Raw genomic sequence first — 25,883 nt, 5'->3', positions numbered from 1 at the left:
TTATATTTCTACAACAACTGCTTCTGCTGGCAGGTGTGGGCTTAAGCTACATCACCTGAGAATAAAGCTGTGTTGAAGATGCCCCTGCTTTCAGAAAGCCCCACCATCTACTGAAGAATAATTATCAGTCTGAGGGAGTTCAACAGAAGGGACTGACCTTCAAGGAAATTGTGAAGTAGGGAAATTTTTTCATGATCCTTTTACTTCCCTTTACCATACATTCGGTGTCTGAAGAGGCAAATGGAACACAAAGATTTTCCAAGTGGTTCAATAAGCCTTGATATAGTTAAAACTCAAGTTAATGTTTTATTGTTTGAAGAATTAGAAAATGATAAAGAATCAATATGGCTGCCATGAAAAAAACGCAACCATAACCGTATGCATTTTTGGCATATCCATATGCCATGAAAAAAATGCAACCATATTGCTTCCAAGAGCAAGCAGAGTTTTTCACTACTGCCCCTCAAAGCCCAGTTTTACCCAGTTTTACCAGTTTTATGACTTCAGTCATAGCCATCTTTAAGATCCCTTTAAACCATGATGAAAGATATGGACCTTCTCATCAAAAGGATGCAGAAGGGCTGGCCCCGTGTCCTAGTGGTTAAGTTTGGCGTGCTCTGCTTTGGCAGCCCAGGTTCAGTTCCTGGGCACCGACCTACACCACTTGTCAGTGGCCATGCTGTGGCAGTGACCCACATCCAAATAGAGGAATATTGGCACAGATGTTAGCTCAGGGCAAAGCTCCCTCAGCAAAAAATAAAAAAGGATGCATAAACACAACTTACAAATATTTTCAGCAGATATTTAGTAGATTCACTTCTCCTTTCCTTAGGGACCAAGCTCATTCTCTTACCATCTTTAAACTCAGACTCACTCTGTCGTCAGTTGGAATGGGGTGGGGGCTGGGGTGGCAGTTACACTTCTCCCCTTCCATGCCAGACCAGCTTCTGAATGTCTTCTTCTGTATTGTCACTCTGTAGATACACTGATCCTTCTTATTTTAGAGTTTTGCTTGTCAATCACAGTGGAAAAACACAATGGGAAAACAATAGCAGGGGGATTCCAAAAATAGCACTAGGGCAATTACAAAGCTTAACTCTTAAAAGGCCCTCACTCCCTTGCTGAGAGGGTTATAGAAACACTGTCCTTCAGTGGCTGCAACTTGATTTTTTTTCTTTCAAAGTGGATCTCTCCTAACTAACTTGTTGGTTGAATTCTTTCTAGGAAAAACTCAGAGTGCTTTGAAAGTTGTCCTGGGAGTAGAGTTACCTGAAGTAGGTAATTTGCTACCCTGAGCTCCTGGGGACTGAGTGGCCAGTATTGAATGGCTCTGGTCCCACCCAAACTTGGTTATTTTCTCATTGCACAGATTCTCCGATCTTTTCACTAAGATATAGATAACAGTCATGAATTTCTTACAAACGAAAGCCAATAATTTTTAAGAACCTTGTTAGGACACTGGAAAGGAGAGTATCTTTAAGAACAGGGTTCATTCATTCAAAAACCACTTAGTGCTAACCTACTAAAAGTGAAAGTTTGCAGGCTAAGAATACAAAGATGATTAAAAAAGAAAATTGCCCTTCAGGAGCTCACAACCCGGATTTTCATGGTTTTCCTATCTTTTCTATCTTACATTCTTCTCTCACCCAACTCCATCGTGTTGCATGCAGTCTGAATATTTCTTCAGCTTTCTGGGATTATTTTGAGTTCTAAAAAAAGGTGCTCACCACTGTGAATTTCATCCCTCTTTTTTTTCATCACTCTTTGGGCTCTTTTCTTCCAAAACTCCGTTATCTAGAGTTGACACACTTGGCAATAAAAAACACAGGACACTCAGTTAAATCTGAATTTCAGATAAATAGCAAATAATTTTTTAGTATGAGTATGTCCCAAATATTGCGTGAGACACACTTATACTTAAATAATTATTGTTGTTTATCTGATTCCAGTTTAACTGGGCCTCCTGTATTTAACTGGCAACCCTACCCTTACCCAACTCATCTCTATAAAATATGTTAGCCCTCGAGTTTAGTGACATCCGCAGATTTAAAGAGCATCTTCCTTATTCTGTAATCCTGGTCAGGGAGGGAAATGCTAAGGGCCCAGTAGGAAACCACTCCCTGCCAGGCAGCACTCCCCTGCTCCCCTCTGACACTGAGCCTTTCAGCCAAACGGGACGCTTCACCATAGCTAGCCTCTCATGAGACTTGTCATATCTGGAGAATATTTTCTTCCCCCTTCTTCGTTGATTTGAATTTTGATTTTGTCTTTCAATAAGACAAATCCCCTGGGTCTAGTTCGCTGTTTTTACCTCTTCTGAGTCTGGGTTTATCTTTCATTTCCGCGACAGAACTAAGTGAGGATAATGCGGGTAATTATCAAGCGCAGGTTCTCCAGGATCTATGGCAACAATGCAGGAAAGACTAAAGTCTACAAATGACTTAAACCTAAATTTTAACCTTCTCTTCTAAAAAGGAAAGAAGAAAACCAGAGGCAGAATGACTGATTTGAATGTCATTTCCACTGCTTCACCTGCTTACAATCTGGTGAGATTTAGAACGCATAAAGTGAAGCCTGCAGAAACCGATTTCAGATTGACTCCCCTCTGACCTAGAGTTGCTGTTCTGAGCTCAACAGATACCACAGTTATGAGGGGAGAGGCGAACACCAAATGGGGAATTTATTTGATGCAACACTTTTATAGGTATACGATCATGCCAACTGGTATCATTTTTTAATCTAAATGTAACTGTAATTGAAATATGTTATCACTAATATCCGAAATCAGCAATTTCTAAAGTAGTTTAATATGCAGCTGCTTTAAAATGTGCTTGCAGATTAACAAAATGTCAGGGCCTACTTTCAAAGAAAGCTGTCTTCTGGGGCACCAGTTATTCCTGCTCAGAACTTTAATACGATTACCTTCCACTGTAGCAAACTGGGTTTCTATAACACTCTAAAGAGAAGTTATCCGCAGAAAAAGCTGTAATACGTCATCAGGATGGCCATCTCTGAGCCAGGTAGCAGACACCGAAAATTCCATGACACCTGCCTCCTGTGTCCATTGCTAAATTAATTAAACAAGGAGGCCATTAAACTGAGGTGGTTCTAATACCTTAGCAGCCTCTGTAAGCAACTAAAACCTAGGCCTGAAATGCCTCAAGTTTAAGAAATCAAAACCTAACAACAACCAATCACAAACAGCCAACTAGGCTCTTCCCAAATAAGGCACCAGCTTAAGCTATAGCCAATCAAATGATTTCTTTGTTTTGCTTCTACCCTTTCTCTATGAAAGTCTTGCCCGTAGCTTCTGACAGTGGAACACTGCCAACCACTTCCAGTTCGGCACTGCCCGATTCAAGTTGACTTTTGCTCAAACTCTTAAAATTTTTAATATGCCTCAGTTTATCTTTTAATGCTATAAAGAAATCATTTATAGACCTGGCATTTGGATGCACAGAGAAATGAGGTGTAGACCAGACTATTCCCTAAGAGCAGAATCTAAAACAGGGCTGTTCGTACCATTGGTGTGTAAACCTCACTTTTTAGGGGAACACACAAGGGCTCTATGGTTCTGAAATCTGCATGGGACTTGTTAGGGGTCAAGGGAGTACAGAGAACTTGCAAACAGCTTATGAGCCTGTTCAAGCCCATGAGTAAATCAGAGTGCATAGGCCTTCAGAGTAATCAAAGGGAGAGCTCTCAGGTCTAATACTTGCGGCCTTAGGACCCTGCCTTGTAACCCTGGTTTAGGAGAGCCCCTGCCTGCATGTCCCCTGCCTGCTGCTCAGGACAAGTTACACTGCCTTTAGTTATTTCTGATTCAGGGCTGGCTGGGGGTGGTTCTGTATTGTTTTGATTATATGTGCTGCTTCTGATGATCTCATTACTTTGTTAATTAAATTTTTAGCTTATTTTAATCTCCCTGTAATAGTTCAGAGGAAGTGGCACCTCAGAGAATAGTATCTGCCCCAAAGGTACCTCCACAGCCTTGCTTCCTGTGCTTCAAATTATATCCTCTTGCCAGGCCTGCCGGAGAACCTCAGAGACTCAGGTTAAAAATATTCATCCAGGTAATTCAGGAAGACCATAGGCTAAATTACTCTTCTAGGGAGAAATGCAAATAGACCTAAAGCCTCTGGAAACTGCCAGAAAAGAGAGCCCCAGAGGCTGCTCATGGACCAAAGGCGAGGTCTCCAGCAAGTACCACTGCCTCTCCTAGTCCTCCCTTTCTGCCTCTCCCTCCCTCCCTTGTCATTCTATTTTGTTTGGGAATTATCTTTCCATACCCTTTGCCCTTGTACGCATTGTGCATGGTGTTGAGTGTCTGTTAGATTGGTTCTTCTGTGTTTTTGTTATTTGGGATATAATAATGCCCTATTTGGTCTCTTCAGACAGAGGACAAACTCTGAAAGGAATCTTTTCAGATGTGACCATCCACTAGTCTCCTATTCTTGCTACTTTGTCTATATAATGTCAATGCAGGATGTGTTCCCCTGGACACTGGCTCTTCTAGGTGAATGGGAAACAATAAATGCCAGCTCTTCGTTCATTCTGTCTAGGCCAGCCCATTAAGAACATCGGCTCTGTTAAACTTTTAAAAATATTTTTTCCTGGTTGTCATTAGTCTTTTTCCTCTTGTTCATTGTGCTTTTTGGTGGCTGGAAGTTTTACATTTTCATGCAGTCAAATCTATGCTCCTTATTAGGATGTATTTCCACATCAGAGTTTCTTGCACTTCCTGCTTTAAAAACAATCCATTATGAATACAAACTTTAAAACACACAACTAAGAATAACAAAAATTTCAATAGCTATAAGAGCCCAAGCCAGCGCAGTGTTTCGTGGTGTTTAGCCATATGATAATGGGCTAACAGAGTTAGGAATGTGTTTGTCTGATCTTTATCGTATGCCAGCTATGCATATTTGATGATCCGTAGGAAACGCTAAAAACCTTCCTTTTCCTCTTTCTCTCTTTCCTGAAAAAAAAGTCAGTCCTAAAGAAGTTAAGTAGAATTGAGCAAGGCAGGCATGAGCTTCAGGGCAGGGTTGTGGCGGATGAGGGAGCTGGAATGCTCCAGAGGTTATGTCAGAGCCTGAGTAGAGTGGAACGGAACACTTGTCATTGTTGGCTCAAGGTCCATGGTTGGGGGAGAATATTTCATATTCTTATCAAGAAGTTAATTATATAACAAGAAGTCTTTATTCTTTAGGATTCTATTGGTTGCAAGGGATAAGTTAAACTAGCTTAAGCAAACAAGGAACTTACTAGAAGGCTTTTGGGATTCCTTACAGAATCCAAGGAGAAGGTGAATAAGCAAGACACAAGCAGGGCCAGAATGCAGCAGAGCCCTCTGGAACAACTCAGGTCAGGAGCTTAAATGTCTCCAGCAGGATGTTCTCTATGTCTCTCACCTCTGTTTCTCTTTGTGCTCTCTCTCTCTAGAATGGTATTCTTCACACAGTAGGAGACGAAATGATTGCCAATGGTTTCAAGATTTTACTTGCAACCCACACAAGTAAGGGAGAGAAACCACCTTGATTTCCAGTGTTTCCAGGTCCCAAACTCCCAGGGAATGGACTCATTGGCCAAGCTTAAGCACCCAAGCTCCTGTAGCCATGGTTGATAGTGGTAGAATAAGGAAATGAGAGAATATTTGAAGGGTTTCCCAGAATGGAGGCGCTCTGTAGATAACCCCTAAGTTTCTAGTATGTAGGCCTTCCTAGTTATCTACATCTCTTAGTGGTATAGGCAATCGGTTCTGCTTTAAGCTTGTCCTGACTTAGCAGTGTTCTCTGCAAATGCCTCTACACTTAACTGATGGTGACTTCAGGAAAAGGGCAACATTTATAAGAAGTGTGAACATCTCGGTTAGCATGTTGCCTTTTGGGTCACTTGGAGTCTCTAAGAGATGGTTGAAAGTGGGATGTCAAAGTGTAAGCATATATTTTTTTTTTTTCTGAGGAAGATTTGCCCTGAGCTAACATCTGTTGCCAATCTTCCTATTTTTGTATGTGAGCTGCTGCCACAGCATGGCCATTGACAGACAAGTGGTGTAGGTCTGTGTCTGGGAAGTCAACCAGGCCCCCAACGCGGACTGTGCTGCCAAAGCAAAACATGCAAACTTAACCACTGCATTACCAGACTGACCTCTAATCTTTTCCTTTATGAATGCTTATCCTCCTGACTTAATTAAGAAAGTTTTCCCACTCATCTCTACTCTTGTGAATCTACATGTTTCCTAACTTTTCTTCTACTGGTTTTTATTTTAGCAATGGGGTCCAAGTAGATTTGATTTTGTATCTGATGTAGGAGTATAACTTTCTTTCAGCTGGAAAGCCAGTATTCAGGATTATGTAAAATAAATAAATCCTCACCTCTCCAAACATATTCCTCAGAGGAGCACACACTTGATGTTGATCTTCGACTTTTTCTTGTGCATATATAATCCTTTGATACTTGTGTGTATGGGTGTCTATATGTACACCCACATATACATACACAAATATACACCATATGTATATCATGATCTGTTTTTATTTTATTCTTCTTCCGTTCGCTTTCTTTGCTTAAAATGCTGGGAAGGAACTCCAAACCAGTGGTACACAGCTCTACCTCATTCTCTTAAAAGGCACAATAGCATGCTATCTGAAGAGTTGACAAATCTGACTCATTACGCATGGCCAATTAACTGCTCCCAGCTGAAGTCCCCGGCGTGAAATCTTGAGCTGCCTCAGCTCCTCAAGTTCTGCTCTGAATGGTGAGCCCAAATCTCTGCAGAGTTCTTTACTCAACTCCTCTCAGTTAGAGTCACAGTATTTGTCTCTGTCTTCAAAAAGGGCAACTTTCTCTTGCGCCACCTTCAATCAGTCAGCTCCACAGTCCTCCACATTCTGAGCTTGCTTTCTTCTTAACGAGTGAGCAGCAGGTCTGGCTTCCCCATCTAATATTCTGCAGGAAAAAGGAGCATTTAAAGCACCACTATTCTCCTGCTGACCTCTTTGGTACTTTTTAATCTATGGGGAGTGTGGGGGTGGATATAGTTAAAAATAACAAGACTCCTGCAATATTTATTGATCTCTCATCAATCTTTGATTCCATAGACAGGTACCACTTAGCCAAGCTACAGGATTTTGATATTGATTCAAGGTTTTAATCTTCCCTCAGAGCTTTTACTGCCAGAGAATCTCAATCAGTTTCATTCATTCCTCAAATACGTATTGATGCCACTCTTCACTAAGCACTGGGTTAAGTGCTGTGGATATACTGGCGAGCAAAATAGTCACAATGCTGGATAGGCATGGACTTCTTCAAGCAAATTCTAATCCTAGGTGCGATTAGAAGCACTTTTTGACCTCAATCCTCCTTTGAAGCATCTACCCAAATATCTGACGCAAATTTAGCCTTCCTTATGTCCTCCTACCATAGGAAACAACAAGCTCAGCACCTTTTCCTATCTAAAACAGAACATATTTTATGCCATAGGCATCGCCATGACGCTTTCCAAGCAATTTTTGTCTGAATGGTTTAGCATCTTTTTAACAAACCAATACTGTTGCTATGGGTTAAAGATCACTTGGTATTCAAGAACTATTTATTGAGCTCCTACTATATGGTAGACACATCGTTCTGGGATCTAGACCAGAGGTTATTTTTTGTGCCATAGGCTCCTTTAACAGCCTAAAGTCTACGAACTCCTTCTCAGAACAATTTTTTATAAACGCATAAATTAAAGTACACTGGATTACAAAGAAAATCAATTGACCTATATCTTGTTAACAATGTTAATTCATTTCTACAAGCCCTGCTTAGTAAACTCTTTAAATTAAAAAAAAACCTCCATTAATTTTAATGGAAAAATTTGTTACATATTACATCTTAGCCTAAGATACGCACACTATTTTCAAAGATTTAAAAAATTATATGTGTGTGTGTGTAGATGTATATATATATATCTACATGTAGCAAAATATATGTTACAGGATGTATTATGTGTATGTGACAAAAATAAGTTTACATATGCAACATGAAGAATTTGAAAGTAAGCAAAAATAGTAATCCAGTGAAGATTTATTGTATTGACCAAAGAATGAAGAGATGACTTACAGTGGGTGATGTAGATACAGGAAAGAAGTGAGGGGTTTTGGTATTGGAAAATTCATGATTCTATCTGCACTATTTTCACAGTTTTTCAATCTTTTGGGGAAGCTCATTATTATTGAGGTCAAATTTTGCTAAAGCAAGCTTAAAAATTTATTTCTAGAGCAAAAATAACAGCGAAACACAAACAATTCGAATTATGTAGAGATGGCACATGCACAGAGCAGACAAAAGGGTTGTAAGACATGAGGATGCTGTGTCTTCCTCTCTTGCTTGGTGTCCACAGGCAAAGCAAACATGTTTGTTTTCATCCAAAGAAGGCATCTGATTTCAGTTTGTTCCCTATGACATTTTGACTACAAAACTCCGTTGAGCGAATTGGTGAGTGTGTCTTTGCCCAAAGTCATAATATTGACACAGTTTCTCATAGCACATGTATTTAGTGTGTTTTGGGTGAACTATTTCTTTATACTGGGAACAAAAGAAGTTTTCCCAATAGTGCTATGGCTTTTTAAGAGTTACATTGCTGAAAGTCGTTAACGGAACATTCATTTTATGAGGCACATCTGCGTGTTATTCCATAGACAACACTTGAGGCTCCAAGGATTCAACCAGGGGTGAAAAAAACCCAACTGAACAAAACAGACGCAAACTCCTGCCTCTAAGGAGCTTACGTTCGTCACAGTCTACACGGATGATAATTCTATTCACAGGGTCAATTTGTTCGGCTCACAGAAGGTGTGTTTTGTCCCTGATTTATGGTCCCATCACAACACAGTCCTCCCCAGAATCAAAGCTTCTAGGGAGAACAGTTATCCCATTCAAGGTTTATTTGCTTAGATGGTTACCATCTCCTCCAAAATCTTCTATCATGATCATCTCTTTGATGCTACCTGATCCAGATCAGAGATCAGCAAAGTATTGTCCAAGAGGCCATTACCTCTTGTTTTTGTAAATCAAGTTTTTCTTGGAACACAGCCATGCTCATATCGTCTCTGGCTGCTTCTGTGCTACTATAGGAGAGGTGAGGGGCCAGCCCGGTGGCGCAGCAGTTAAGGTTGCATGCTCTGCTTTGGTGGCCTCAGGATCACCAGTTTAGATCCCGGATGCGGACCTACACACAGCTTGTGAAGCCATGCTGTGGCAGGTGTCCCACATAAAAAGTAGAGGAAGACGGGCACTGATGTTAGCTCAGGGCAAGTCTTCCTCAACAAGAAGAGGAGGATTGGTGGCAGATGTTAGCTCAGGGCTAATCTTCCTCAAAAAAAAAAAAGATTAGTACCATACAGCCTAGGTGTGTAGTAGGCTATACCATCTAGGTTTGTGTAAGTTCACTCTATGATGTTTGCACAATGACAAAATCACCTAGCAACATATTTCTCTGAACACATCCCCATGGTCAAGTGATGCATGACTATATCTTGTTTGTGGATGTATCTCTGCACTGAAACGAAAGTGGGGTCCGCCCTGGTGAGATGAATCGGACTCTCCACCAGAAGTAGCTGCCTCACAAAGTAAAGTGCATTTGCAGCAAATAGGAGACCATACGGAATTATTTCCAAAGTCATGGCTCCCCAAACAAAAGGAAGCCGGGACCTTTTATTTCAGATCTGGAATAAATATTCCAAAGGGAGAGGTGGGTATTTGCTTGCACAGGCTCAGATGGAAAACATGCTTCCACATACGCTACAGGTTATGGTGATAAGGCCTAAGCTCCTCCTAGAGAGATCTTAGCATTAAAAACGAGGCAAAGGTCATAGGCGTAGCTCTCATGAGGCTTGACTCGGTTCAGGGTGGTTGGTGATTGCATCTCCTTGACATAACAAAAGGGAAAAGAACAATTTGGAAAAACAGTTAAATGCTTCCAAACCCACCCATCACTGCCTCAGGGCACTTAGTAGGTGACATCTCCAATGCTTAGCCAGTCCCTTATTAGTTAATCAAATCTGTGGAATGAATTTATGAACATCGTAGAACACTTATACATCAAACATTTAGCAGTGAACTTGTTCTCAGCTCTAAATGTGAGAGTCAAACTAAGACTGTGCTACCCAGGGGCTGGCCCAGTGGCACAGCAGTTAAGTTTGCACATTCCACTTTGGTGGCCCGGGGCTGGCTGGTTCGGATCCCGGGTGCAGACATGGCACCACTTGGCAAGCCTTGCTGTGGCAGGCGTCCCACATATAACATAGAGGAAGATGGGCACGGATGTTAGCTCAGGGCCAGTCTTCCTCAGCAAAAAGAGGAGGATTGGCAGCAGATGTTAGCTCAGGGCTGATCTTCCTCAAAAAAAAATGTGCTACCTGAAATATGTTTCCTTGAATATTTTACAAAAGTACGTAAAATTGTTCTATATTATAAATTGATAAGTTTATCAGAGTTTAATGCTAATAAATGTTTTTCCTTTGATAGTGTCCTTTTTTTCAGATAGCAAAAGCAATATACATTGTTGTATGTCTCTTTTTCTTGGATGCCAAGAAACTCAAAAGTAAATTTATTGCTTGTTCACAGCAATGTTCTCCAAACCCAGATGCCTGATAAAGACTTTTCCTGCTTTCTTTACATGGCTTATTAGGTTTTTATTTATATTTTTGAAAACATGTTAAACACTTGCTTCATGTCAAGTTGCCTTGATTTTGCATAATTTTTTCTTGATCCTGTGTAAGACTCATCACTTTTCTCATTGGAGTAAGTCCAGAAAAATATATAAATAGCACCTGTCAGGGAGGGCAAAAGTTTCCCCTACCTTTCTTGAGTTCCTTTGCATGGCCTAAGAATTAAACTAAAATGAGACAAATTAACAGGAGAAAAATCAACTTAATTTCATCCATACGGGACCCTTACGCAGACGTGAGAGGGTCACAAAGAAGTGACCAAAACCGGCAGCATTTACACCTTTTAGACGAGGAAACAATAAATTTGTGAGGAATTGACAAGACAAAAAACTTATGCTCGAGTACTTAAGTAGTGAAGAAACTAATTGGTTTGTTTCCATAGCCTTTCCAGCCCAGAATTCCCTGTCTCTGATGATAAGCATGCCTCTTCACTTCCGGTGCAGGTGGGTACCTCTCAACTGGGAGATGTATTTCCAGCTTTCAGGGAAACAAAGGACAGTCATGGTGCCCTTTTTGCATCAGCTGCTCCTTAAGTAACTTTAATTCAAAATAGTCAATACGATAGAGTGGCATATCTTGGGGCAGCCTGCTCTGAGTCCCAACACATCTTCTGGGCCTATTTGAATGATTGGTAAGAATGGAAGCTACAATTGGACTCAGGAAATTCTAAGTGTCCTGATTGAAATTACATGACTGCTTTGGGCAAGTGGAAGATGAGGTGAGGAGGAACAATGTCCTTGAAGTCAATGAAAAGAAAGAGGCAGCAAAATAAACCAGATCAGGTTACCCACTGCTCACGAAATTCGAACAGCATATTAATACACTGGGGTAACAACTAGGCAAAACTCGGCTTCCTGCACCGTACATGCAGGGCACAGCCTTACACGTGTGTATCTAGTTTGAAAACTAGGACCTCCTAGGTCACTTCTTGCCTCTCTGCTGGGCTGGTTTTCAAGTTACTTCTCCTGCCGTCCTCAGTATAGCTGGTGGGGAGAGAGGAGGTGATTTGAAAGAGCTCATCCACGTAGGAGTGGGGGAGACGCAATCATAAGTTTGCACTTTCTTCACATGATTAAACAATGAGTGTTTATGAAATCAAGAAAAATGTTTTCCCCCCAGAGTTTTCTTTTCAAAGACTTTTCTGTACACTCTGGCTAATTTAAAAAGAGCCCCATAGGGTGCTTATTTTTTTACACATATATTGCCAGAGTAGTTCCTGTTTTGGTTTAAATGTGTTCCTTCTTTTTAGTCAGATGAAAGAGAACTTTCTTTAAAAAGGACTTGTCTGCTGATCATGTTTGTTAGAATGAGCCTAAATAAAGCTTCTGTTAAGAGTTTAACTGTTTAGCTAAATCCTCTCGGCTAAATTATCTGGCAGATTTTCGTCCTTGGTTGGACTCTGTAACTGGAGTGCTCTTATTACCCTCTTTCAAACCTGAAATTTCTGCCTCCCCTGGGGACTCCTCTGAAGTGAATGTCTTGAGAAAGGAGGTTTTTCTCTCAATTCAGTTGACTTAGTTCTTGTGTGGTTTGATGTTCTGGTGTGTGGAATATGCTAGGCACCAAAAGGGAGCAAGGGACTAATTCTACAGCAGGCAGCGGCCTCTGAGAGAGTGTCTGTGCCAGGCTCTGGAGAACTGACATCTCAAAGGCTTTAGAGATGGTAGAAAAATGTCTAAAGGAGAAGAGCCATGGAAAGGGGAGGTGGAAGGAGCCCCAAAGTTGGCCCCACCAGCCTGGCATGCAACTATAAAATTAAGCTTTCTTACTTTATTTATGTATTTATTTTTGTGAGGAAGATTGTCCCTGAGCTAACATCTGTGCCAATCTCCCTCTATTTTGTATGTGGGACACCTCCACAGCATGGTCTGACGATCGGTATGCAGGTCTGCCCCTCGGTATCTGAACCCGCCAACCTGGGCTGCCAAAGCAGAGTGCAGAAACCTAACCACTATGCAACTGGGCTGGCCCCAAATTAAGCTTCCTTAATGCAGAGTTTCCTTGAGAGGAAATTCTGGGAAGATACAATAGAAAAAAAATAAAACAAAGTATTGAATTCCTGATACATGCTGAGCATGGATGAACCTCAAAAATAATATGCTGAGCCAAAGAAGTCAGACAAGAGGCCATATATTATATGATTTCATTTATATAAAAATGTTCATAATAGGCAAATCTATAGAGACAGAAAGTAAATTAATGGTTTCCTGGGCCTGGGAGGGTCATGGGTGAGATTGGGGTTTTATTGAGGGTGAGGAAAATGTTCTGAAACTGATGACGGTGATGGCTGCACAACTTGGTAAATTAACCCAAAATCATTGAATTGTATACTTAAATGGGTGAATTTTATGATATGTAAAATATATCTCAATAAAGCCCTTAGAAAAAGGCAAGATCATCTGTTCAAAGCGACAAAGGATAGATCTTTCTAGCATAAAGATAGAAGTGCTCTTGACTGTCATAGTCCCTATCTTCTAAATATTGTACAGACAGCTTTGTTTCTGCAAGGGAGAAAACCATGAAAAAACCATCCCTTGAGTGCTTTAATGTGTATCTCTTACTGCTGTTTCACTGTTGGAAATCTACTTGTGCAATAATCCGTAAGGTGGGACATTAAAAACAATACGGAGACCGTTCCTTGAGTTTGAAGGTCAGCATCAGTCAAAATTCAAATCGGTTTTCAGAAGATGAGAACGTTTCCTACATTTTGCTCAATGAAGACATTTAAAGAAGAGGCTGCTACTAAAAAACATGCAAATATAGAATGTTTTCAACACATATACTAACGCAAATAAAGGATGTTTTGCTTTCACATTCAACTAAACCAAACTGTAAATATTATCTAGGCTGAAGATTGCTTCTGCTTCTTTTAGGGAAAACAAGTATTTCCTGAACAAATAGATAAGAACACAAGATAATGGGAAGTCTCTTACTTTGTCCCCTTCAGAAAATAAATGCGATTTGACGTGTTAATCATAACCATTTTTTTTTTTTTTTCTTCAGAGGACTTCTCCTCCGTGGCTAGAATATAGCCTTTCCTGGAATTTGGATCAGTCTAACCTGCAATCCTCCATAAATGAATACATCCTAAGTTGTGTTTTCTAGTGGGATTTCCACCCTTGAATTATTGCTGACGTACATCCGAATGCAGGATAGTTTCCAGGGTCATGTTGAGCATTATATGCAGGACCTCTATATTGATTTGTTTGTTGCACTGACTTTTGCAACTTGAACGTCACTTTGTTTCTGTTTAGTTTTAAGGGAATGATGTGATGTCACTCAATGCATGTAAATACTAATCTACTCTGAGATTTTAAATTCGAATTCCTTCAAAAGGGCAAGTTGCTGCTTTTCCTAGAAGAGAAAATAAAAACATGGAGTATGCCAACATTTGATTAGAGGACTATTTTACCAAGCTTCCTGAGTACTATCTTCTTTCTTGAGAAATGTGGACATCATTATATGTTCTAGCTTACCTAATGTCTTAGAAGCTCAGAAGAGGGGCTGGCCCAGTGGCACTGTGGTTAAGTTCACATGTTCCACTTAGCAGCCTGTGGTTCGCCGGTTTGGATGCTGGGTGTGGACCTATGCACTGCTTATCAAGCCTTGCTGTGGCAGGTGTCCCATATACGAAAAAAAAAAAAGAAAAGGAAGAAGATGGGCACGAATGTTAGCAAATGTTAGCTCAGGGCCAATCTTCCTCAGCAAAAAGAGGAGGATTTGTGGTGGATGTCAGCTCAGGGGCTAATCTTCCTCAAAAAAACCCAAATAAAATAAAACAAATAAAAAGAAGCTGGGAAGAATGCATTTTACCCAGACTGTGCAGAACCTCAGGGAAGCAAAAAACAACTGAAAACTTAGTTGATACTTAAAGGCAGCTTTTACATATTAAATTGGTATGCTAATTTTTTCTTTTAACGGACAAGATTTCTATTTGAGACAGTATATGCCTGGATAGAAAGTTTGTTGGTTGGTTTTAAATTCTCGAATTTTGCCCTTACTTTTTTAAAGCAATTGTTCGCAAACATTAGTGTCTAGAGAGCTGGGCCCCACTCCTAGAGTTTCTGATTTAGCAGGTTTAGAGTTAAAAGTTTGCATTTCTATCAATTTCCTGGGGTGATGCTGAAGCTGCTGGTCTGGGGACCACACTTTGAAAACCACTGAGAAGTCCCCATCCCAGGCCTTTTAGTTTGAAACGAAGAGGAAGTCCATGTGCTCCAAATTGAGAAAGTTATAAATACTATAGGCCAGGATCATAACTTGTAAGAACTTTGAATAATTCCTTAAAGTTCCCCACTTTCCAAAGTTGATTCTTATCATCTGTTTCTTTCCCCACACTACTGCTAAACCTTAAAACTGAAATAGGTCTTTGGCAGCTGGGGAGAAGCAGATAAACATCCAACAAGCCTGAACCCTGGGGGTTTGTCCCAGGAGACAGAGTAGATGGTGGAGCTTTAAAAGGAGGAAAGGAAATGGAATCAAAGGATTCTGCTAAAAGGAAGGAAAGAAGGTCTTGGAGGGAGGCCTGGCTTTCAGCAATGGCCCTGGAGCTTCACAAGAGAAAGGTCCATGAGAATTCCTGGAGGGCCAGTGATAGGGTTCACAGTGCCCTGCTGAGACAGCCCACGCCAGCCTTTCTCGCTGCCCTCCAGCCTCCTCCACTGGAGCTCTCAGAAGCCACTGGGCTCCCCTCAGTTGCTAGGGAAGAGAGACCGTGGAACTGCCCCGCTCCCTGCTTCCTCCTGCTAATTTAGGCCAAAGGAGAAGTGAGATGCTTAAACAGTCTAAAATAGAAGGTGTTTTTGCTTTCTCTTATCTGACCCTAAGGACAGTTTTCATTCTAGCAAAATTATTTTATTTGGCAGATTAATGTTTTCATATGTCCTTTGATGCATTTTTCAGTGAGCCTTTGATAAATGCAGCCGTATTTTCCAAGGTATGTCCATCAGCCATGACACATCTCCTCAGCTGCCTTGAGTTTTGTTTATTTCCTTCTACTGTCTCTACTTGTCTCCAAACGGTCTTCTAACTTTATAGCATTATATTTCTCACAGTCCCTTTTAGAGAAGATAGCATCAGGAGCACACCTCCAAGTTTGGCCGTCCATGACTTGAGAATTCAAATCTGGTTACAAGACCTTGGGTAAATTACTTATTTTCTTTAAGGTTTGAAACCTCACATGTTACTTCCTATCAATTATACTCTCTTGGTGATGTTTCTTGGAGAACTAAATGGGAATGCCTTTAAAACACTTAGCACAGGGGGCCGACCCGGTGGCATAGTGGTTAAGTTTGTGTGCTCTGCTTTGGTGGCCTGGGGTTCACTGGTTCGGATCCTGGACATGGACCTGCACACCACTCATGGAGCCATGCTGTGGTGGCATCCCACACAGAACTAGAAGGACTTACAACTAGGATTTACAATTATGTACAGGGGCTTTGGGGAGAAAGGAAAAAAAAACACTTAGCACAGTGTCTGATGCACTGTCCATGATGTTGATGATGCTAATTTGTATGATCATTGTTGCTGTTGTCAGGCAATCTTTAAACCTTTTTCCTCCCATTCTCTCCAAACAATCTGAATTGCTTTAAGAAGAAGAAACCATTTAGCTCCAAATCTGTATGCGTCATCCTCTGATTTCTAGTTCTCCTGTATTTTCTGAACCCCAGTAGATCAGTAGATCTAACCCTAGCACAATCGCCTTAGTTTGTACCCTTAGATTCACACCTAAGCAAAGCAAGGCAGAGTGCCAGATGGGGAGGCTACTAAAAGCGCTCTCCTTCTTGTGGGTGAGCAAAAAAAGAATACATAAAAGGCATAGGTCTCTAGTAGAAGAGATAAGCCTACATGAAAAACAAAATTATTTAAAGATTTAAATAAGAATTGGCGACAAAAATAGAAGGCCTTCCAACATTATCCCTCTACCATCCATTGTCCTCAGGGCTTTCCAAAAAAATAAATAACTTTTGACTTCCCTGTCAAAAATACCTCCCAGCATGCTATGTCTCCCTCCGCCCATCAGTTTCCTCAAAGCTACAGATATTTATCTTCCTTATATTGGTTTATGTCTTTAAAATACTCCAAGGTCAAGCCCCTCCTTTTCTTCCTTCCAAAGAGACCTAATTATGGGCTGACAGCACTGGCTTAGCAAAGATCCCTCACTTCGGGGGCTTATCTCCTTCTGCCGCGCAAGAAACACACAAAAATAAATGCCTCATCTCTGTTTGCTGTTAATGGTCTGTAAAGAACGCTCTTGCTCAACCCTATACTTGTCAGGTAAGCTATGAGTTTTCTAAAGCAAGCGCCACAGACCCCTAGCACTCTATCTGGAAGTATATTCACAATAAATACAGCTTTAGTGAATGCAGCTGGCTGACAGGCAACAAGGAGGCTGCCTCCAGCTCAGCCTGAAGTCTGGGTCTAAAGGTGCCTTCGGGGGAGGGGAGGGGCCACAGGGGGAGCAAGACCTTTGCTAGATGGCATTACACAGGGAGGGGGGCGAGGCCTTGCGGAGGACAAATGGGTGAACTGCAATACAGTAGCCCCCATTACCCGAGGGGGTAGTTCCAAGACTCCCAGTGGATGCCTGAAACCTCACATAGCACCCAGCCCAATAGGTACTATGGTTTTTCCTATACGTACACACTTATGACAAAGTTTAATTTATAAATTAGGCACAGCAAGAGATTAACAACAGTAAAATAGAACAATGATAATATACTGTAATAAAAGTTACACAGATCTTAGCAACCTCAGCATACAATTTTTTTTCTTTCCTCATTAAGTTGAGAGCTTTCATCTTTTCACTTAAAGGAAGCACTTTACACCTTCTCTTTGGCGTATCTGAACTGCCAGCATCATTACTCTTGTGCTTTGGGGCCATTATTCAGTAAATAAGAGTTACTTGAACACCAGCACTGTGATACCATGACAGACAGTCAGTTGACCTGATAACCCAGATGGCTAGGAAGTGATTAACCATAGGTAACAGGTACCCTGGACAAAGGGATGATTCACGGCCCTGGGGAGGGAGCAGGATGGCGCAAGATTTCATCTGGCTACTCAGAATGGTGCACAATTTAAAACTTACGAATTGCTTATTTCTGGAATTTTTCGTTTAATATTTTTGGACCTTGGTTGACCCCAGGTAGCTGAAGCCTTGGAAATCGAAACAGTAGATAACGTCACAGCCGTTTAAAAAATTCTGGGACTTTCCTAGCAATAATCCAGGAATCCTGGATCCCAAGGATGAAGCAAGAGACTGGAGTATTGGCAGGACACCTTAAGAGCCACTTCAGGAGAGAACGGCAACATGAGAGAGCGGCACACAAGCAAGTGACACTCGTGGGTAACCTGATGTCAAAATACCAAAATATATCTACATAGCATACGGGGAAATGAAGCAAAAACCTGAAATGGGGGCAATGTGGACATTACCACAGTATTCCTCAGCGGCACATCTAAGTCCCTTTGCTGTCCATTTCATTTCCCTTGGAAATGCAGTCTATCCTAAAACAATGTTTATCCACAAAAGCAATTCATGCAATAATCTAACACTTACGGCAGCCAGGAAAAAAGCGCCATAGGGTTTAGCTACTTATCTTCTTTCCTCCAGTACTGATTGTCCCATTTTAAGCAGCAAGAACTCTCTCCAAATTATTTTTCACCTGACGAATTGCAGGTAATGGTTTTGATTTGGCTCATTTGTATTTAGGTATGCCTACTTAACATCATTTGACAGTATTTATGTGTGTTGGGTTGTTTTTTAGGCACTGGGGGTACAACAGTGAACAATGCAGATGCCTGCCCTCAAGAGACTTACAGACTAGAAAGGAAGAGAGACCAGTAAACATAGCTAGTATATCTCGTAAGTACCAGAGCCAGGACAAGGCAAAGCAGGATACTATAGACGTTTACTCACGTCCAGAGGGTCAGAGAAGGCTTCTTGGAGGGTGAGCAGAAACTAGGTAAAGCGGAAAGGGAGGAGGCAACCCAGGCAGTGGGAAGAGCCTATCAAATGAGTAGCATAATAACTGAATTTAGTGCTGTCACATTCGTAGATTAATAGTTTAGATGAGTTCCCAAATGCAGGGCCATGATGGAACGCAAAAAGTGACATTTAGTGACTTTAAGTTTATTCAATTAAAAAAACCACGCTTTATTCTGATATGGGAACCTTTCCTACTTTGGGGATGTTAAAATATCATCTTTTCCCCCAAATGATACAGTAAACGATAATGTGATTTAAAAAAAAATTTTTTTTGGCAAAATAAAAAGATTTTCAACCTTGTGTTGATCCCTAAATTTTACCAGTCTATGAAATAGAGAAAAGAAGTTCATTCTCCTACCCTATATGTTTATTTTTCTCTTTTTTGTGAAAAAACACAATACTCAAAAAGTCTACAGGGAGCTCTGATTTGTTAGTCCAGAGCAAAGCGTTCTACTAACATTTGAGATGAAGGACAGGAACATAAATCCCCAGCCCTTTGATATTCTAGTTAGTTGTCCATTAGTTACCTCTATAGAAAGTACTTTTTGAACTTTTTTTTTTTGAGGAAGATTAGCCCTGAGCTAACGTCTGCTGCCAAGCCTCCTCTTTTTGCTGAGGAAGATTGGCCCCGAGCTAACATCTGTGCCCATCTTCCTATTCTTTACAGGAGGGACGCCTGCCACAGCATGGCTTGACAAGCTGTGCGTAGGTCCACACCCGGGAGCCGAACAGGTGAACCCTGGGATGCTGAAGCCGACCGTGTGAACTTACCCACTGCGCCACTGGGCCAGCCCCTAAGATTTTCATTTTAGTGCTTTGATGGAAAATTTTCTAGGTTTTAAGAATTTGGTAATAATATTATGATATTGCTGGATGATACTATAAGACCACTAATGTATATATTTGAATGCTTACTTTAGTCTCTTGTAATTATTCCATTCAGTCCTCACCCACCACAACCTTTACCTTTCCTAGGAGATTCTTATGCAGAGAGGTTAAGTAACTTCCCTAAGGACACAGAGCCAAGTGATGGCTTTGTGAACAGTTGCGACTGCCCTGTAGCTTAACATAACAACAACATGAGACAGTGCCTTTATAATTCAAAAGCTATGCAGAAACACTTTTTTGGATGGGAAGAGCCTGACTAAACTTCTGGAAAAATATTACTAAACATACGTACGTCCAGAATTGAAAACCATTAGCAATTAACATTGTGCACTATCTAAAGCTTGCATTTAGAACGAATATTTATTTCCATTTTTTTTCCTGCGTGCTGCCTAGATCCCCCAGGTAAAAGAGTAATTTCTTAAATCCATTTGTCTCTTAAAGGAATGATTTAAGGTGGGAGACACACACATACAATAAAAAACAGTGGGGGGAAACCATTCAAGAATATGTGAGTTAAACTTTTTGTTCACTCTATTCAACTGATTTTAACAAGCTTTCAGAACAGGTCCAGCTGCTGCTTGAGAAAGCAGTTGACAGTGGAGAGAACATGGACTTGGGAGACAAGTTTGAGTTCAAATCCTAGCATTTTGTTAACGTCTTTATTTCTGTTCTGTGGATGAGTCAATTTAAGCTCAGAATTATTGGAAGGCCAAGGTGGAGACCAGGCTTGAAGGAGAAAAACTTTCATCTGCTTTCTAATCTAATCTTCAAATGACTGATAATACAAGGAAAATGAACAGAGCAGAAGATTAAGGGTGGGTGGGGTTAGGATGAGTATCAGAAGATCTTACTCTAGGGGTATGGGGATTTTAAGGACTTCTGTTTCTCTATCTCCTTTTTGGGTAGTAAAAGAGGTTTCCTGTCCCCAGCGAAGTAATTACCTTGACATTTATTTTTAAGCACAGTTTCATCTGAAAAGTACTAGAAGGAAACCAAGTTACCTTATTTACCACTATTTTTGAGGCATTTATTCAAAGAAAATTAACACTCACAAAAATGCATGCTTTTTAACAATACTATTGTTAAATTATCTCACATGTAACTACCTAATTATGGTATTTATGAATGAATGAAAAAATAGCCTCGAAGTTATTCTTTCAAACCCAGTTTTACGTATTCCATTAAGCAATGAAACTTGTCTCCTTTTATTTAATAACAAGCCCTACTGTTGCTTCATTTCTATACCCTTTGGCTCAGTATTTTAAAAAAAGCCAAACTCAACGTGGTGTGTTTTGCAATATTGATGACCAGCTAAGCTCAGGATATTTATTTCCATCTGGTATAGTTCAACTTCTGCCTCTTGTTTGCTTTCCCCATCTGCCCGCCTCACCATCTCTTTTTTTCCTCCTCCTTAATGGAGTTCGGGTTAACCCTCTATTACGCCTCATCATTCAGCAGGCTCACGCCTTCGTACCAGTCTTTTTTTCTAGTTTTGCAAGCAGGGTTTCAAGTAAACTTAAACGTCTACGCCTAATACTTCCACAAGCTTCAAATTTTATCCTTATTTTTCTGCTGTTTTTATAAAAAGCAGCAGAACTCTGAGGCTCAGACAGTTATTTGGTCAAAAAAGGGGGAAATGATCTTTGGTTTTGCGTATAAACGGTGTAAAATGCATTTTACGTTTTTTTTTTTTCAATACAGACTAAACTTTACGAGATCCGCCTTGCTATATTTATCTTCAGTAACTGGCTTTCTTATCACCATTTCAGCTGGATTCAGTAAGGTCTCCACTCTTCTCTCCTTTGACTCCAGAAGTTACTGAAACTAACCACAAAAGGCTTACTAACCTTTCATTTATTTTGCAATTAAACTTTCACAAAGACATCCTCCCATTTCTCCTCGAGGATGGAGCAGAAACAGCTCCGTGGCGTTGGCTGCACGTCTGCGAGGAGACCGGGGCTCTCTGAAGCTGCAGAAAGCCCCTCGAGAGCCCGTCCCCTCCACTTTTCTCCGCACCCTCGCTGCGCGCCCCCCGCACCTTCAGCACAGGCACCCGCATCCCGCTGCTCCGCACGCTCCTCCGGCTTGTGGAGCAAGCCGCGTAGACCTGGAGCGGGGACGGGATGTAAACACTGAGTACTCAAGGCGGCTAGCGCCGTGGAGCTGCAGCCCGAGCCGAGCAGCCGGCGCGCGTGTAGACAGCCTGAGCGGGGCGGCTTTTATGTGCACAGCACTTAGACTCCTCGCTAGCAAGCCCGGGCAGCGCACACTTGCAGAGGATGCCCTGGCGCAGGGCCTCGAGTAGCTGAAGGGGGAAGGAGGAGCCAGGGCTGTGGGCGGTGCTTTCAGACGCTCACCCTCCGGTTTCCTCCATGCCCCGCCACAGCTCCCAGTTCTCTGGCCGCCACTCGGGGTTTATTTGTTTACAAGCGGATTACGTCAGCTCCTCCCTCTCTTCGCGGCCTCTGGCCCCGCCCCCTGGCCCCTTTTCCCGCCCCCTCCGGCTCCGAATCTGCTTGCGTCACAATGGTGCGATCTCCGGATTGGCTGGGGTCGGCCGTCACGCTCCAGCTACGCCACTTCCTTTCCGCGGCGCTATAAAAAGTGCTGCACGGCGCCTGCCCCTCTTCGCCCGTCGGAGCTGGAAATGCCGCTGTTGGGATCTTCGGAGGCTGCGACGCTGGAGGCGGAGGCGGCTGGGGAAGTCCGAGCGATGTGACCGGGCCGCCGTCGCTCGTCTCTTCCTCTTTCCTGCCGCCTCTCGTCTCGAAAAGAACTTTTTGACTCTAAAGAAAAGAGAAAAAAAAGTAGCCGTCCGCCCCTCACGCTCTCTCTCCCTCTCAGCCCTCTGTCCTGGGAGGGAGCCCGGGGTGGCCGCTCCGCCGTCGGGGCCGCGCCGCCGAGCCCCGGCCGCCCCGGGCCGCCCCCGTCCGCCGCCCCCATGCATCCCTTCTACACTCGGGCCGCCACCATGATAGGCGAGATCGCCGCCGCCGTGTCCTTCATCTCCAAGTTCCTCCGCACCAAGGGGCTCACGAGCGAGCGACAGCTGCAGACCTTCAGCCAGAGCCTGCAGGAGCTGCTGGCAGGTGAGCGGGCCGCGGGCAGGGCGCGGGCGCCGGGGGTCCGGAGCGGGCGGGCCGGTGGGAGCCTCGGCGGCGTCCCGGGGCCGGCGCGCTGGGCGGCAGCTAACGCGGCGCCCAGCCGGGGTCTGGGGGCTGGGTCTGGGGCGCCCCCTCTTCCCTGGCTGGCCGACGGAGGGGAGAAGGAAACAGACACAACAAAGAAACTAAAGCCACCCGGGGCGGGACTGCGGGCCGCGGACGGGCCGCCGATCGGGGGACAAAGGAGCCGCGGGCCTGGGGTTAGTTCGACGTCCTCTCGCCCTAATCCCCTCCAGCCGGTGGGGGCTCGGCGCCCGGGCCCCGGGTGGGACCTCGCGCCGCCCGCTGCACCGGAGCCAGCCCGGGACGGACGTGCCGGCTCCCCGCGCCTCCTGCCCCTGCCTATTAATCATCGGATTTGTCACCGGTGCAATTACAGCCCTGCCCAGAGCGTGGTTTAGGGTTGCTTGTTTTTCTTCCCTTCGGGCTTAACAGTCCGGTGGCGCTTCTTTCTTCCAAGACCATAAACCCCATTGTGTGCGGCTGGGGTGGGGTGGAGAAAGTAAACAGGTTCGCGTCTGGCCGGGGCCGCGCGCCTCGTTCCTGTTTTGGCGGCTCACTCGGTCGGTTCCGGAGATGGTTTTGTCCTGTCCTAAGGCGTCGTTTCTAAACCTCTGCCCGCGCTTTCCCCACCCCGCACACGCACTGCAGCGCCTGCGGTGCGGGGCTTTTTCAAAAGTTGGGGAGTTTGCATTTTCACTCTTGCGAGGAGCCAGCGGAGGAAGGAAACTGCCGCGGGAGCGCACAGTAACGACCTAAGCATTGTTTCTCTGTTCTTTTCTTCTATAGAACATTACAAACATCACTGGTTCCCAGAAAAGCCATGCAAGGGATCAGGTTACCGTTGTATTCGCATCAACCATAAAATGGATCCTCTGATTGGACAGGCAGCACAGCGGATTGGACTGAGCAGTCAGGAGCTGTTCAGGCTTCTCCCAAGTGAACTCACACTCTGGGTTGACCCCTACGAAGTGTCCTACAGAATCGGAGAGGATGGCTCCATCTGTGTGCTGTATGAAGCCTCACCAGCAGGAGGTAGCACTCAAAACAGCACCAACGTGCAAATGGTAGACAGCAGAATCAGCTGTAAGGAGGAACTTCTCTTGGGCAGAACAAGCCCTTCCAAGAACTACAATATGATGACTGTATCAGGTTAAGATATAGTCTATGGATGGATCATCTTATAATGGATGGATAAATTTGATTTTTGCTTTGGGTGGGCTCCTCTTGGGGATGGATTATGGAATTTAAACCATGTCACAGCTGTGAAGATCTGGCACAAGATAGAGTGGTAAAAAAATTTTTTAAGTGACAGTGCCATAGTTTGGACAGTACCTTTCAATGATTTAATAGCCTGTGAGTCCAAGTTAATTATCACTTTAATTGCTAGGGAGTGAAGTCCCAGGATGGTTTCACTTTCTCCCAGATGTTAGACCTAAATTTTTACGTGAGTCCCTTTAACACAAATCTGTATTTCAAAGAACCTTTCTCTGCAGTAGATCTCGCAGAGGAAATTTGCACTATTACACTTGAAAATTGTTAACCTTTTGGCAGCTCAATAGGAAAGCTCAACATTTTAAACATGGTAGTACTGGAAGTTTTATGACAAGACTTTTACCTAGCACTTAAATATGTATAAATGTACATAAGACAAACTAGTAAGCATGACCTGGGGAAATGGTCAGACCTTGTATTGTGTTTTTGGCCTTGAAAGTAGCAAGTGACCAGAATCTGCCATGGCAACAGGCTTTAAAAAAGACCTTTAAAAAGACACTGTCTCAACTGTGGTGTTAGCACCAGCCAGCTCTCTGTACATTTGCTAGCTTGTAGTTTTCTAAGACTGAGTAAACTTCTTATTTTTAGAAAGTGGAGGTCTGGTTTGTAACTTTCCTTGTACTTAATTGGGTAAAAGTCTTTTCCACAAACCACCATCTATTTTGTGAACTTTGTTAGTCATCTTTTATTTGGTAAATTATGAACTGGTGTAAATTTGTACAGTTCATGTATATTGATTGTGGCAAAGTTGTACAGATTTCTATATTTTGGATGAGAAATTTTTCTTCTCTCTATAATAAATTGTTTCTTATCTTGGCATTTTAATCAATCTCTTGTCATGATTATGGAGGTTCAGCTAAAAAAAATAATTCCCAGAAGACTTAGGTTCTATAAGCTATGTGAATGTCAGTTGCACACTGGTCATGCTGGAAGACGTTTGATTAGGAGCGAAGTGTTCTGTGTATATGTATTAAGGTGTTAGAGGAAACACAGGGGTGACTTTTTTTATAAAATCTCTCAAAACGTGGACACATTCCCAGGCTAATCGCATGAAATGAGGACAAAAGACAAAGGTAACATCTACTAAAAAAAGGGATACTCAAAGGATGACATTCATTGCTTCCCTGTTGAAGTGAAGACATAAATGTTCCATTCTGGCCCACCTTTGAAAAACAGTTATTTTGCCCCATGGATTCCTTGTTCCTTAGAAAACCCTGGGGCAGGTGACCCATAGTCTTAAAGACCAGGCTAATCACTGCAGAGATGGGGTGCTTGTTTTTCATCAGCTGCAAGATTTACATAAAAATCCCTTAAACTGGAATTCAACAAAAGGTACGTTTATAAATTTTTATTCTCAAGTTGAAATGCTGTTTGACTTCTCACTTTTGAGACTTTTATTTCAGGTAAATTTAAGACCCTAAATGAAACAAATGAACACTGAACGCTGGAGTGTAGATTACTCCACTCCCCCATAGGATAAAGAGTTGTTGGTATGTAGAGGATAACGTGGTTTTTCAGTGGAAATTGAAAATGGAAACTTCTGACTTTTTCACTACACGGTTGAGTAGCTTAACATATAGTGACTTTTTTGCGTCATAGACGTAAACATATTCACACTGGAAATACTATGCCGTCTAGGTTACTTGAAATCAGTAGTCCCAAATAAATTTTGGAATTTATTTCTGAATTTGCTCTGGTTTTGTAGACTGCACAGGAATACACAGCTAAACATGCAGGTGTTCAGAATACAAGCAGCGTCTGTGTACTTTATTGCCAGGCTATCCTCCAGAGTTTGAATTATACCCACAACACGTGGACTACCCTTGACAATTATTAGAGTTTTGTTTTTCA

General features: G+C 42.5%; 1 protein-coding gene across 1 annotated transcript; it reads left to right on the top strand.

The window, feature by feature from the left end:
• The first annotated feature begins 22,227 nt into the window (after window positions 1-22,227).
• On the top strand, window positions 22,228-24,857 carry BTG1 (BTG anti-proliferation factor 1). Its single transcript, XM_070507050.1, has 2 exons — window positions 22,228-22,682; window positions 23,547-24,857. Exons 1-2 carry the CDS (start codon window positions 22,535-22,537, stop codon window positions 23,912-23,914), a joined length of 516 nt encoding a protein of 171 aa, XP_070363151.1. The 5' UTR covers window positions 22,228-22,534; the 3' UTR covers window positions 23,915-24,857.
• Window positions 24,858-25,883: the final 1,026 nt, after the last annotated feature.

The sequence above is a fragment of the Equus asinus genome, chromosome 4 (genome assembly GCF_041296235.1).
Source record: "Equus asinus isolate D_3611 breed Donkey chromosome 4, EquAss-T2T_v2, whole genome shotgun sequence".
Taxonomy (NCBI): Eukaryota; Metazoa; Chordata; class Mammalia; order Perissodactyla; family Equidae; genus Equus; species Equus asinus.
Note: the sequence above shows the minus strand (reverse complement) of the source record. Positions and strands in the feature narration are given on the sequence as shown.

What these genes read in the sequence shown, in the direction of transcription:
- BTG1 (XM_070507050.1), top strand. Translation starts at nt 22,535, where the DNA reads ATGCATCCCTTCTACACTCGGGCCGCCACCATGATAGGCGAGATCGCC. An exon ending in CCTGCAGGAGCTGCTGGCAG is followed by an intron (nt 22,683 to 23,546) that starts GTGAGCGGGCCG and finishes TTTCTTCTATAG; the next exon opens with AACATTACAAACATCACTGG.